The 14,332-nt window shown below is 36.5% G+C and overlaps 1 protein-coding gene and 1 long non-coding RNA gene across 5 annotated transcripts in view; both read left to right on the top strand.

Moving 5' to 3' along the window:
* The window catches only part of LOC100878712 (membralin), a 90,492-nt gene extending 81,384 nt beyond the window's left edge, over window positions 1–9,108 (top strand). For 3 of the 4 annotated variants that reach the window (XM_003705439.3, XM_076534663.1, XM_076534661.1), the window contains exons 12-13: window positions 1,420–1,873; window positions 5,685–9,108. In XM_003705439.3, coding sequence (XP_003705487.2) covers window positions 1,420–1,873; window positions 5,685–5,884 — 654 coding nt within the window. In that variant the 3' untranslated portion in view covers window positions 5,885–9,108. Of the gene's footprint in view, window positions 1–726; window positions 964–1,419; window positions 1,874–5,684 lie in introns of those variants that run through there. The other variant, XM_076534664.1, reaches the window with a different exon arrangement.
* Window positions 9,109–11,035: 1,927 nt separating this feature from the next.
* On the top strand, window positions 11,036–13,705 carry LOC143264975 (uncharacterized). Its single transcript, XR_013038999.1, has 2 exons — window positions 11,036–13,395; window positions 13,570–13,705. It is a non-coding gene; the product is annotated as an uncharacterized LOC143264975 (long non-coding RNA).
* Window positions 13,706–14,332: the final 627 nt, after the last annotated feature.

Raw genomic sequence — 14,332 nt, 5'->3', positions numbered from 1 at the left:
TGGACATGTGGAGAGATACATATGTGGATCAAGGATACATATGTGAATATAAATCAAGGTTTGGTTCTTGGTATTTTGGAATATGGTGATCTAGGAATATAGGTATCTAAGGATCTAGAGATGTACACATATGTCTAGTGCTTCAGACACACAGTGATCCATATATACATATGTGGAGAGACACATATGTGGACCAAGGAATATAAGATATAAGTTTGGTTCTTAGTGTCTTGGAATATGGATATCTAGAAATATAGGCATCCAAGGGTCCAGAGATGTAGATATACGTCCAATACTTCAGACACATAGTAATCCATATGTACATATGTGGAGAGACACATATGTGGACCAAGGAATATAAGATCTAGGTTTGGTTCTTGGAATCTTGGAATATGGATATCTAGAAATATAGACATCCAAGGGTCCAGAGATGTAGACATACGTCCAATACTTCAGACACATAGTAATCCATATGTACATATGTGGAGAGATAGATATGTGCACCAAGGACAATACACTCAAAAAAGATATCATCCCAAATAACATACTACTAAAAACTGTGTCCTGCAAAATTTTAATAAACAAACAAGCAACTAAACTAATCATCAAAAAACTACCACTGTATTATTTTTGAAAAAACGAAAAAATCACATAACATAATTCCCATAATTCAAAACAAAGTACTCCTCGAAGAAAATTATTCATACGCTCTATGCACTTTTGCAGTTTGTTTGCAAGGTGAATAAGGGTATTGCGATCGTGTTCTGGGAATGGTCGTGCAAAAAGGACAGAACGACAGAGGGATTTCGAAGGGTGCGAAGAGAACGAGAGAAACGATATAGAACAAATTTGGCGAATTTCCATATAAATTTGCTGGGCACGAGCGACGCGCAGCTACACGCTGTTCGCAGAAACAAGCGATATCACGAGTTCGTGTGCTTTACGTAACAGTTTCGATGTACGCCGCTGTGGCTACTACAAATTCGCAATACGAGTGTGGCCGTTTTAATAACGGCGCGGATTAACCATACGTGATACACGATTATTAATTAGTTTACTGTTATTACCTAAACGCTGTTCACGTTCATTAATTTCCATGTTTAAGGAAATCCTTTCATCCCCTTTCATATTGTGAAATTCTTATCAGACATTCATTTTCTATCTCTTCTTTCTTTCTGTTCGAATTATAGATCTGTTCTAAGTGAAAGTTATTCAGATTGTTTGTCGTTAAACGTTTAGATATTAAATCATTCAGGAGTGTCACTATGCTCTCGATTATTCGGACACTTTTGATTTACTGATGTCAACCTTGAATGAGTCAAGTTTCATACGTCAAGTTTAAGTCAAGCTCCAAATAAATTTTAACAGAAGTTACGTAAGGGATGCAAAGTTGAAAATATCGAAAAATTATTTTTGCAGCACTCAATGCTCTACTTTTTCCACCACTACGAGTTGCCAGTGATCCTGCAGCAGGCCCAGCTGCAGAATCTGCTGTTCCATCCTCAGCCGAGGATGATCATGCGTGGTCAACCCGAGGTGGAGTTTTCGTCGAATTTGGGTTCTTCGAGTCTGGCTTCTCCGCGGAGTCTGGCTTCCCCGCGGAGGTGGGCCGTTTCGTTGAATAGGGTTTTAACCAGCAGCGAACCCGCGCCGGAACCTTCGTCAACGCGTGAACCAACAGCGGCTTTCGAACGCACAGAGGAATCGTCTTCCTTGAGTAGTCCATCGCATTCTGAATCGGATTCGAGCACTTCTGAGGTGCAGGCTCACGAGCGGGGATCCACGGAGACGCGGGCCGATGTACATTCGGGAGACTCGAGAACGCCTCAGGAAACTGGGGACACGACTGAGGCTGGGGTGCAGGAAAGTGAAGGTATGTCAAGGTAGAATTTTTATTTATGCTTGTTGGTGAGTCTTAACCCTCTCATGGTGGACTGTATTCAAAGATGTGTTATAAAAATTAACCTCATGTTGAAATCTCATGTTGTTTTTCATTTACACCTGTCCCTGTCAATCTTAACCCTCTCATGGTGCACTGTACTCAAACATTAAGATGTGTTCTAAAAATCAAGCTCATGTTGAAACCTTATGTTATTTTTCATTTACATCTGTTCTTGTCAATCTTAACCTACTTATGGTGGACTGTATTCAAGCATTAAAATCTGTTCTAAAAATTAACCTCATGTTGAAACCTCACGTTGTTTTTCATTTACACCTGTCCCTGTCAAGTCTTAACCTACTCATGATAGACTCTGTTGCTCAAACAACAAGATTTGTACTAAAAATCAACCACATGTTCAAAACATTTTTTCTTACTTACATCTGTTCACTGCAACCTTGAAATCTATCAAGAAAATCTGATGTTCTTATATTTTAACCCTCAGGTGGACACTACATCATTCAAACCTCACAATATTAATCTTAGATTTATGAACGTTGACTACTTACAATTAAACTGAATCATACAAATGAATATACAGGGTATCTCACAACTAGTGTCTCTGAAATGGGGAGTAGATGACGTGAATCTGAAGGATTCTGATACTTGGTACCTAAAACCTGATATATGGACTTTGAAACGTGATATTTGAAACCTGGCACTTGATATCTGAAACCTGACACTTGATATCTGAAACCTGATACTCAGAACCTGAAACTTGATACTTGAAACCTGATACCTGATATTTAGATCTGAAACTTGATATCTCAAATCTGACACTCAATACCTGAAACCTGATACTTAGAACCTGAAACTTGATACTTGAAACCTGATACCTGATATTCATATCTAAAACTTGATATCTCAAACCTGACACTCAATACCTGAAACCTGATACTTAGAACCTGAAACTTGATACTTGAAACCTGATACCTGATATTCAGATCTGAAACTTGATATCTCAAACCTGACATTCAATACCTGAAACCTGATACTCAGAACCTGAAACTTGATATGTAAAACCTGACTCTTGATACCTGAAACCTGATACTTGGATCTCAAAACCTGATATCTGAAACATGATACATGATACCTGAAACCTGATGCTTGTAACTTGATACGTACTTTCAACGACCAGACTTGTAACTCGATACTTGAAACTTGATATTTGAAACCTGATACTTGATACCTGAAACCTGATACTTGGAACTTGATACGTACTTTTATTTTGCTGCGTACTCGATGACTCGAGAGTGACTCTTCGAAGAATTTTTACGTTTCACAAAAGCTCGGAGTGGGCTAACAATTTTTGTGACATTGCCGAGGGAAAACAGTTTCTGATTTTCTATCGGTTTAGCTAAAATTCGGCTGGAGATGCAAATACGAGTGAATAATTCAAAAACGAAGCTTCAAACCCCATTTTTGCAAAGGGGAATCTTATTCAGAATCACGTCAGCTACTATTTCAAGGACCTACTAGTTGTGAGACACCTTCTATAAAGGACAATACATAGCTTATTTGAATCAAGCTTAAAATTTTGATACACATTAATAATTTTTATAATCAGAAATGAGAAATCTGAGGTCCATTGAATGTCCACCATATTAACTCCTTGAGTACTATATCAAACCTCAAAATGCGACTTGCATTCACCCTTCCAAAATTTGAATGATTCAGTGATTTCCAGTAGTGATTACCTCTCGATTGCAAGTGTATTAGTCAAAACGACGTTGACATAGTTAATCGTTGTTCAAGTTCAGAGATGACTGGAATTGTTTTACAGCGTTTGAATGTTCACTTTGTAGATCTTGTATCGTTAATACTAAACGTCACTTCAAAAGCGTTAATATTGTTTGGTATACGATATCGTGCGATCGCGTTTCGCACCATTGCACTGGCACCTATTATTTTCCTCGTTTTTAATTTCATCCACCACATGTCGTTCGGTGATTCGAGCAATCGATCATCCCTTTAACGCAACCGATATGTCAAATAACTTGCGTTTATATCGTTAAGGAATTATAGTTCCTCAACTATGACGTTTCTGTTTAATTAAGAGTTCTGTTTAATTTTAAAGAATCTACCCTTATTATGAACATTTTATACGGATACATTTCATACATTTAATCGAACATTTTTACGCTTAAAATTGAGAAGTAAAATATTATAATTTAAATGTGTTATAATTTGTATTATTACCTAAATGTATGCAGAATATTTTTTTCATTATTTACGGAAAAAGTTTTCGTGGTTGAATCATTTTACGAGGATTAAATAATTCTACAAATCAGTTAAACAGCAAAAAACCGGGCAAAGAAGAATAATATTAATTTTTTCTTCCAAGCCAAATTACTCTTCCGCCGCATTTCATTTTAGCTTTTCCGCGTATTAAATTTTGTCCAATATGATTTTTATGCCGCTCTGTTCAGCTTTCGTCGCGAATAATATTACTCTTTGTAAATTTAATGAATATTCATTGTACTTTATTTTCGTTCCATTGATCCACCGCAAAATATTAATTTTCATAAAAGACACTTTGACGTTTTTATTCACTTTGTAACTTTCGTGTTTGCGTCACGTTGTTTGATACGCTTACGAAAAATTTCGAAACATATTTTTTATCTGATTCCATCGTTTTCGGATCAGATGACTTCGAATTCGTTAGTGAATCATGACGGAATACCAGCTTCAAAGCTTTTGTATCTCAGTTACCGTGTTTCGCGTTTTTGTAAATAATTAATATTTGTGGCTGGAGAGATATTAAAAGGATCTTGTTTGGGTTAGCAATTAAATCCTTGTACTGTTAGGTGCGTCAGAACTAATCAAACGTACTACACGCAGGATGAAGGATATATCATTCATTTTTATTTTATAAATTTCACTCTTGCAAACTCAGTATTTCACCTTAGTACTACAAAATTACAGGGTAACGTCATTCAAGGAATAGGTTCATGACGCACGTGATCAAATAAAATTCGAGTAAAATAGCTCACGAAGTGCTCGCGACTCAAAACAGCGCAAGGTTAATGATCTTTTCATTTTCGAAACCGCAGTTCACTGTCATTCACGCAGAAACATCGAACCTCGTTTAATCCACGTTAATTAGTTTCTCTTTGCCTCCGTTACGACTCAGGTATTACATACGTATCAAGATGACACCGTTACTCAAAAGGTGACCGTCCATTACAACAATTTGAAATAAGAATTTTTCAGCTAAATCTATACTCGTACTCGCGATGCGCACGGATATAGTGAGACAGACAATGGTAGCAATTAATAATAGAATAACTCGAAAAGAACTCATTAAACTTTTCATCTAGAAAGTTTGAAAGTTGTCTGCCAAGAACAAGACCTCTGCAAGTGTTATCTCGCAGTGGTTGACAGCATCTTTTAAAACATTTTGACAAAATTCATATTCATTCTTTTTCATGGAGTTCATTCGTGTCTTCTCGACGAAATTATGACGTGTTCGGTCACTTTTTTGTCAAAGTTTGCTTTTTGGTGGAATTCATTTAGGTTCACTTTCTGATGGAATTCGGTCAGGTCCAATGAAATTAACCTTGCATTTATTTGTCAGAACTAATCACAGAAGAAAGAAAGTTGAAATATATGTATTTGAATCAATTCAACGCTAACTCCTCCGCTAACTAGCCTCCAGTTAACTAGCCTCCACCATTAACCAGCTTCCCCCCGAATTTTTATTGCAAAGCGAAACTTTTTCGAACTCAGTTGCTTTGAATCGTAGCGGCAGATGTTCCGACGACATCGAGCACGGAGATTGCGAGCCAGGAACCGAAAACATCGGTGGCTTCCGGTAACGGGATTTCCTCTTCCGAAACGGCAGACAATGGATCGTCGACCGATACTTCGACGTCGGAAGGTTTCGAGGTGATCGAGGCTACCGAGGCGACGCGGAAGGATACGACATCCTGTCAGGACAAGTAGGGACGTTAAACGCTTCGAGCCACGTCACTTGCATAGCGGATTGCCTAGGAGAAGAGGAAGATTGTCGTTTTCAGCGCGGCTGCGTTTGCAAACGGTTCCCTCAGCCCGGATCTAGGGAGATCGTTATACCGCTGGTACAACCGGTCAGCGTATGACTTCGTACAAATTATGACAGTTCAATTTTACACCTGGTTACATTTATCTGGTACTAGTTTACATTTTTTACTAACTTAGTTGAGGAAATTAGCTTCTGTAGAGAGTATCCAGAAAATTGTGAAACTTTAGCTACCTTCACATGTTCATATGTGTCGTCTAGCAACACATATGTTTCTCAAACGTTTTTTATCCAGAAAATTGAGAAACTTGAGCTACCTTCACATGTTCATATGTGTCGTCTAGCAACACATATGTTCCTCAAACGTTTGCTATCCAGAAAATTGAGAAACTTGGGCTACCTTCACATGTTCATATGTGTCGTCTAGCAACACATATGTTCCTCAAACGTTTGCTATCCAGAATATTGTGAAACTTGAGCTACCTTCACATGTTCATATGTGTCGTCTAACAACACATATGTTTCTCAAACGTTTGCTATCCAGAAAATTGTGAAACTTGAGCTACCTTCACATGTTCATATGTGTCGTCTAGCAACACATGTGTTCCTCAAACATCTGCTATCCAGAAAATTGTGAAACTTGAGCTACCTTCACATGTTCATATGTGTCGTCTAGCAACACATATGTTTCTCAAACGTTTGCTATAAACGAAAGATTGTAACAATTTGATACTTTGATCTACCTTTGATACCAGCTAAATTGACCAGAAGCTCAGAAATTTTTATCTCAAAAGTCAGAAACATTTACTGATATGTTACGCATTGAAACTGTATGTAATTTATTTTTGTTCGTAAGGTCATATGTGCCGATTGTACCACACAGCGCGGTCTCGTGCGTTCAGTTTGGATAACACCGTTTTAGAACTGACATCTTGAAATCCTGGACGGATTGTTGATCCTTCGAGGTGTTAGGTTTTAACGAGTAACTGAGTATGAAATGGGATAACTGGGATGGAAATATATGTTCTCCTACTTCTTACGAGAAGTTGATGTATGCCGTATCCCAGAGGTCAGGCGGAAAGACGAAACTCCTGGAGGAAGCTGGACGAGTTCGGAAGTTCGTTACCGTATGGGGGGAACCGAATTATTGGAATGTAGATTATGGAAAATTAGTAGGATGGATTTTTATTCGATAGTCGAGCGAGGAAGCAGTTTTTGGTAATTGTGCAGTCTGCCTGAATGGGTGGAGTGTTATGGGAACTCGGGGATGTACTGGTGGACGTTTGAGGGAAACTTATACTCATATTCGATTTTTGGAATTTGGGATCAAAATTTAGTATTTGAAATTTGGGGTCAAAATTAAATATTTGAAATTTGACTATTCAAATTTGTAAATTTTTGAATTTTGAGATTCACAAATTTTCAAATTTGCAGAACCATCAATTTATCAAGTATGATAAAGTTCTGGAGTTGTAAGATACTTAAATTTTTGAATTACGAAATCATCAAAAAATCCCCAAATTGTCAAGTTTCCAAATCACTAAATTTGGAAATTTTCAAGTCCTTGAACCCCAAAATTCCCCAAATTCTAAATTTTCAAAAATCCTAAATTCTACAGATTCTAAATTTTCCAAATACCGAAATTCCCCAAATTCCAAATTCCCCAGATTCTAAATTTTCCAAATTCCAAATTCCCCAAATTCCAAATTTTCCAAATTCCAAATTTTTCAAATTCCAAATTTTCCAAATTCCAAATTTTCCAAATTCCAAATTCCCCAAATTCCACGTTCCCCAAATTCCACGTTCCCCAAATTCCAAATTCCCCAAATTCCAAATTCCCCAAATTCCACGTTCCCCAAATTCCAAATTCCCCAAATTCCAAATTCCCCAAATTCTAAATTTTCCAAATTCCAAATTCCCCAAATTCTAAATTTTCCAGATTCCAAATTCCCAAATTCCAAATTCCCCAAATTCCAAATTCCCCAAATTCCAAATTCCCCAGATTCTAAATTTTCCAAATCCAAAAATTTCCCAAATTCTAAATTTCCCAAACCCCAAAATTCCCTAGATTCTAAATTTTCCGAATCCCAAAATTCCCCAGATTCTAAATTTTCCGAATCCCAAAATTCCCCAAATTCCTAAACTCCCCAAGTTCCAAATCCCCAAATCCCAAAATTCCCCAAATTCCCAATTAAAATTACCAAACTCCTCACACCGAAAAATTCCTGAACTTCTCACCACTAAACTAAAAAATTCCCCAAATATCTCCACATGCATCCACATCATCCCCGAGTTGACCGTGCACTTGATCTGCACTCGACAAACAGGTCTACATTAGTTTTAACGAGTACGATAAATGAACGAGTGTGTACGTGTCGATCGATCCTTTCACGTGCGTTTAATTTGACATTTCACGAGCTTGCGATCGAGAACGATAAAAGGGTGTGTACATTTTTACGAGAATCAGCGGTTTCCACAATTGACACGTTATCATTTAAGGTTGCTGATTATTGTAATATAAGCTCCGATTGTGTGATACGTTTTATCGGGTGTGAAACGCGTCGTTTCAATTGTTACCCGGGTCTTTTCGCAACTGTAAATTAGTTAGTTCGCGGTTTTCGTTTCGAGCAAGTGTTTTGAGATTCACCCGCGGAATACCGGTCGGGCAATTTTTAAACGTTTTTAGAATAAGGATGAAATCGGTGACAGAACTTGTTATGAGATACTTACTGCACATACATGCGTAATATATATTTATTCCTTACTATAACCAACGTTCTACTCTATGTGTATATGTAAAAAAAAATAAATAAATGTACCGTGGATTGAGACGTTTTCGGATTCGAAGTTTTTTCAAGCGAAAGATCGAAGCGGCTGTAAAATACACTACCGTTGATTGTTTTTTAATATCTTCGAGTTACAGCTATCCGTGTAAAATATTTTCTTATTACGTCGTAAGACTCTATCTCTTTTGGTTGTACATAATACTGCACTACTATTAATTATTACCAATTGTACTACTGCTACTTTTACCGATAGATTACGAATAAATGTGAAGGTGTCGCAATTATCATGTATCTCGACCACTAGAACCTTTGTCCAGTCCTTGTCATTGTATTTAATATGGGGCATCATGGGTCAACTTTCGAATAAACTTTTTATATTTTTATTTATTTATTTATTTTCCTATTGACTTGGTTTTAACATATTTATAAACCGACACAGGTAGGAAAGTATTGAAACATACGCTGAACATGTACATATGTGATTATACAAACAAGAGTTTGTAAAAGAGAGACATGTAATTTAAGAAAATTGTGTAAGAAGATATTTATTTTACTTTGATGGTGCAACAAGATTTTTTAAAATTGATCTGCACATTATTTTTTATGTATAGATCAGTTATACACATGTCGACCATATGTGTTCACATATGTTCACATATTCTGTATTTGTTTTTTATAGTGATCAATTGTATATTTATAGTGCATGATTTCATGTTTTATACATATATGTACATATGTAGATCAGTTCTATATTGATCGTGCATGATCTACATATGTTATGTACATATACACATATGTTATACACATATGTACATATGTAGATTAATTCTATATTGATGGTGTATGATCTACATATGTTATGTACATATACACATATGTTATGCACATATGTACATATGTAGATTAATTCTATATTGATGGTGTATGATCTACATATGTTATGTACATATACACATATGTTATACACATATGTAGATATGTAGATCAATTTTATATTGATCATGTGTGATCTACATATGTTATTGCACATGTGTACACATGTTATACACATATGTAGATATGTAGATCATTTTTATATTGATCATGTGTGATCTACATATGTTATTGCACATATGTACACATGTTATACACATATGTAGATATGTAAATCAATTTTATATTGATCATGTGTGATCTGCATATGTTATTGTACATATGTACACATGTTATACACATATGTAGATATGTAAATCAATTTTATATTGATCATGTGTGATCTACATATGTTATGCACATGTGTACACATGTTATACACATATGTAGATATGTAGATCAATTTTATATTGATCATACATGACCTACATATGTTATGCACATGTGTACATATGTAGATCAATTGTAGTCTCTGTGTCCACATATGTCATATACATAAACTGTATCCATATTTTATCTACAAATCAATTTAACAAATAAATCATAAAAGAAGTGTACATTTGAGAAATTTTCAGAAAAAAAAAAGAATTAGGTGTCCCAACAAAGGATTCGGCGATTTCGGTGATTTCCGGTTGTCGATGCTCGAACGTATCCCCGGTGAAATACGAAAGATGCAAGATTTAAAAGAGATTCCCGTGAAATTGGAATTGATTGTTGAAGCGGGACAAGCCGGGATGAGCCCGGAGTCGAAGGTTGAATTCCGTCGGAGACGCGGGAAGCGTGGAAACGCCGAAATAGACAAATAGACAGTGGCGGTGCCTTAAAGGGAATCAAACAGGTGGCGTTGGCCGAAAAAGATGAGCAAGGTAGAAGGCAAGGAAATCCCGATGGAAACGGTTGCAACGAGAGAGAAGGGCGAGACACGACTGTCGTACAAATGTAACAATTTATTTTCATTACGACATAATTAGGAACGAGACTCGCGATTCGATGTCGACCGTGTTCTTACACTCACACACACATCATGGTTGATACACTGAATCGATCGAACGTTGGGTTACTTTCGTTTAGAATTTCAAATGGTACAAGTTTTCTAATTTTTTGTATTGTACAAATTTGGGATGTTTTATTATAGAATTAGGCTAACACTAAATATATATTTTATTAAACTGGACATTAATTTTGTTTTTCATTCAACTGGACATTCATTCTACTACTGAACTGAGAGTTAGCCTACATCAACACCAAATGTCATTTGCATTTCATTAACCTAGTCATTTGTTCATGTGTTCTAATACATCACTAAGAAGTAGCTTACGTCAACACCAAATGTCATCTGCATTTTATTGTACTAGTCATTTGTTCATGTGTTCTAATACATTACTAAGAATTAGCCTATATCAACACCAAATGTCATCTGCATTTTATTGAACTTTTCATTTGTTCATGTGTTTTAATACATCACTAAGAATTAGCTTACGTCAATACCAAATGTCATCTGCATTTTATTGTACTAGTCATTTGTTCATGTGTTCTAATACATCACTAAGAGTTATCCTTCATCAATACCAAACATCATCTTCATTTTTTTGAACTAGTCATTTGTTCATGTGTTCTAATACTTCACTAAGAATTAGCCTACATCAGCACCAAACATCATCTTCATTTTATTGAACTACTTATTTGTTCATGTGTTCTAATACTTCACTAAGAATTAGCCTACATCAGCACCAAATGTCATTTGCATTTCATTGACCTAGTCATTTATTCATATGTTCTAATACATCACTAAGAGTTAGCTTACATCCACACCAAATGTCATCTGCATTTTATTAAACTAGTCATTTGTTCATGTGTTCTAATACATCACTGAGAGTTATTCTTCATCAACACCAAACATCATCTTCATTTTATTGAACTACTTATTTTATCATGTGTTCTAATACTTCACTACTTAAGTACAAATCCATGACACATACATTATCTGCATACTAATAAACATATGTCGTATACATTTATTCTTGATGTTCAAGGAGGCTATGTGAGTCAATGTTTGAAATACTTGACATTCTTGTACATCATTGTGACCTTAATTAACCCTCTTACTATATGGCCATATCGTTATTACACTTGTGAGACTGACTCTCTGATGTACATAAGCTTAATAAAGTATTTTCAAATCTCCTCACATTTCACGAAGTGTAAATTCCTACAAGACATTTTATTCTTTCTGACACAGTAGGACTTCAGAAGAAGAGTGATCTGCTTTCCAGTAGATAGGAATTGAAAAGGGCTCACGTGAACAATGGAACGGAATACACAGTACCGGTGGGCAGCTAAAGGATTTTCGTGTGTCCCGGAAACTTGTGTACAGATTCTGCCAGGGTTAGAGGGTGAGACGAGGAGAGAGAGAGAAAGAGAAGGAAACAGGGGAAAACAGAAAGCCCACGGGGGCCAAATTTGCATCCGGCAAAGCAACCTCGGACTACTTTATTTGATTGGCTGCCCGCAGGGTTGCCTTCTACCCTTACACGTACAAGCCCAAACAAAAGTACATTCTCCTATTTCCCTCTTCCTTCCATTTTCTCTCCTCTTTATTATCCTTCTACTATTTTTCAAACCCTCTTTTATTCTTACTTCTTTTTAATTCCTGTCTTCAGCTTCTGCCTCGTGTTACCTATTTTATTGTGCTTCGTTGTTTTTACGCAGATTTGAAAATGGGAGAAAAGTTGAAAAGTTGAGAATTCTACAACTTGGAAATTTTATTTAGGTAGCCCGATAATTTAAATTAACTTTGAAAGAAAATTTGCAAGCCCCAAATTTAAATAAACTTGAAAGCAAACGTGAAGACCTGCAAATTTAGAAATTTAGTATTTGAAAATCTCAGGAAATTTGAAAATATAAACTGTTCAGGTAATGTCTAAATTCTCAGCGACATCAGAATTTCACAATTTCAAAATATTTTGTTTTTCTTCCCTTTCGAGTCTCACTCAACGTTCCTCGCTTTCCCGACGTTTATCTCGGCCGTTCCTTATTTCCTGGACTCGAGATCTGCTTTCCTCTTCTCCCTTTGACCTCGCCTCTTCCGTTTTCCATGAAATGGTCCAAGAGAAAACGGTCTCCGATTTGCAGACCACGTTCGAACCTCTTAAGTCTTCTTAGGACATTTCCTTCTGCATCTTGAATCGGATCTACGTCGCAAAAGAGTAGCACAGCTTCAATCTCTATAATACTTTCTACGACTTGAAGTATCGACTGTCTGAACAATCACCGACGAACGTATTTCTTCGATCCTTTGGTCAACAGGTTGCTTGTTTTTCGAAGAACGTTAACTTTCTCTTTTTATTGCAATGTTCGTCACAATTATGGTTCTGTAGATACACAATAACTTGAAAAATTATGAGTCATGTATGAATCTACGTAGAAATGAGTGAACATCTGATTTGGAGAGTTACGGACTTGGGGATATAGCAGGTTTGGAGATATAGAGATGTGGACATGTAGAGATCTGGATATGTGGAGATTTGGGGGCGTAGGAATATGTACACATTGAAAATTTGGAGATCTAGATATGTGGAGATGTAGAGATCTGGATACGTGGAGATTTGAAGATGCAAGAATCTGGTAAAATAGCGAATTTGAAGATCTAGACATGTGGAGATATAGAAATCTGCATATGTGGAGATTTGGAGATGCAGAGATCTGGATATGTGGAGATCTGCAGATGAATCGATTTAGGACTGTTGCAATCTATGAATGTAAGTATCAATCCACATAAAAATTTCTACACGTACATCTGAAGATGTAGATGTCTGAGAAAATAGACAGTCAGATATCTAATGATCTAGTGACACAGAGATCCGTAAATGTCTATCCAAGAACATTCGTGAATATCCAAGAACATTCGTAGATACAGAAGTGTAACAATATAGGGTAATACGATAGTTCCGGTGTGAAATCATCTTGCGCTTCATTAATGGAATATGTGGATGGGTCAGTCTGGAAATCCTGGAATTCCCTGGAGAATCTGAGGAATGTACAACACTCGAAGAGCCCGGCGCAAGGTAAGCTTAATTGCCTTTAATGACCACGCCTGAAACATCGATCGATTCTTTTTATTCTGTCCAGCATCGACCGATGCTCGACGTCGGAATAATCATACGGTTTTAATAAAAACGGCTTATCCGTGAAACAATGGACTGTCGCTCGCAGAAACAAGCCCAACGAGGCATCATAGAGATGCAAAAAAGCACTCGTCTATCTACTTTGCTTCTCTCGTTATTAAACGATTTTTTACTTTGCTCCGACGAAATCGTAATCTTTGTCCCTTCTTTCTTCTTGAATAGCATAATTCTAATTATATATCTTTTTGATAGTTTTAGGGTTTTTCCTTGAGGAATTTCAAATCAATTTACCTGTTGTAGGAAGAGCGAAGGAGTCATTACGTTCTTTTTTGGTTTGTTCACATCAGAACCCTTAACCTTAGCAGTAGAGTCTGCACTTTTCTATTCGAGTCGAGGTATTGCTGCTTTTATTACTTGCTCACTGCAGGAAAAGACACACTTCATACGTCACTCGCATTTCCATCTCCCGCCGAATTTTAGCTAAACCGATAGAAAATCAGAAACTGTTTTCCCTCGGCAATGTCACAAAAATTGTTAGCCCACTCCGAGCTTTTGTGAAACGTAAAAATTC

The sequence above is a fragment of the Megachile rotundata genome, chromosome 8 (genome assembly GCF_050947335.1).
Source record: "Megachile rotundata isolate GNS110a chromosome 8, iyMegRotu1, whole genome shotgun sequence".
In the NCBI taxonomy this organism is placed as follows: Eukaryota; Metazoa; Arthropoda; class Insecta; order Hymenoptera; family Megachilidae; genus Megachile; species Megachile rotundata.
Note: the sequence above shows the minus strand (reverse complement) of the source record. Positions and strands in the feature narration are given on the sequence as shown.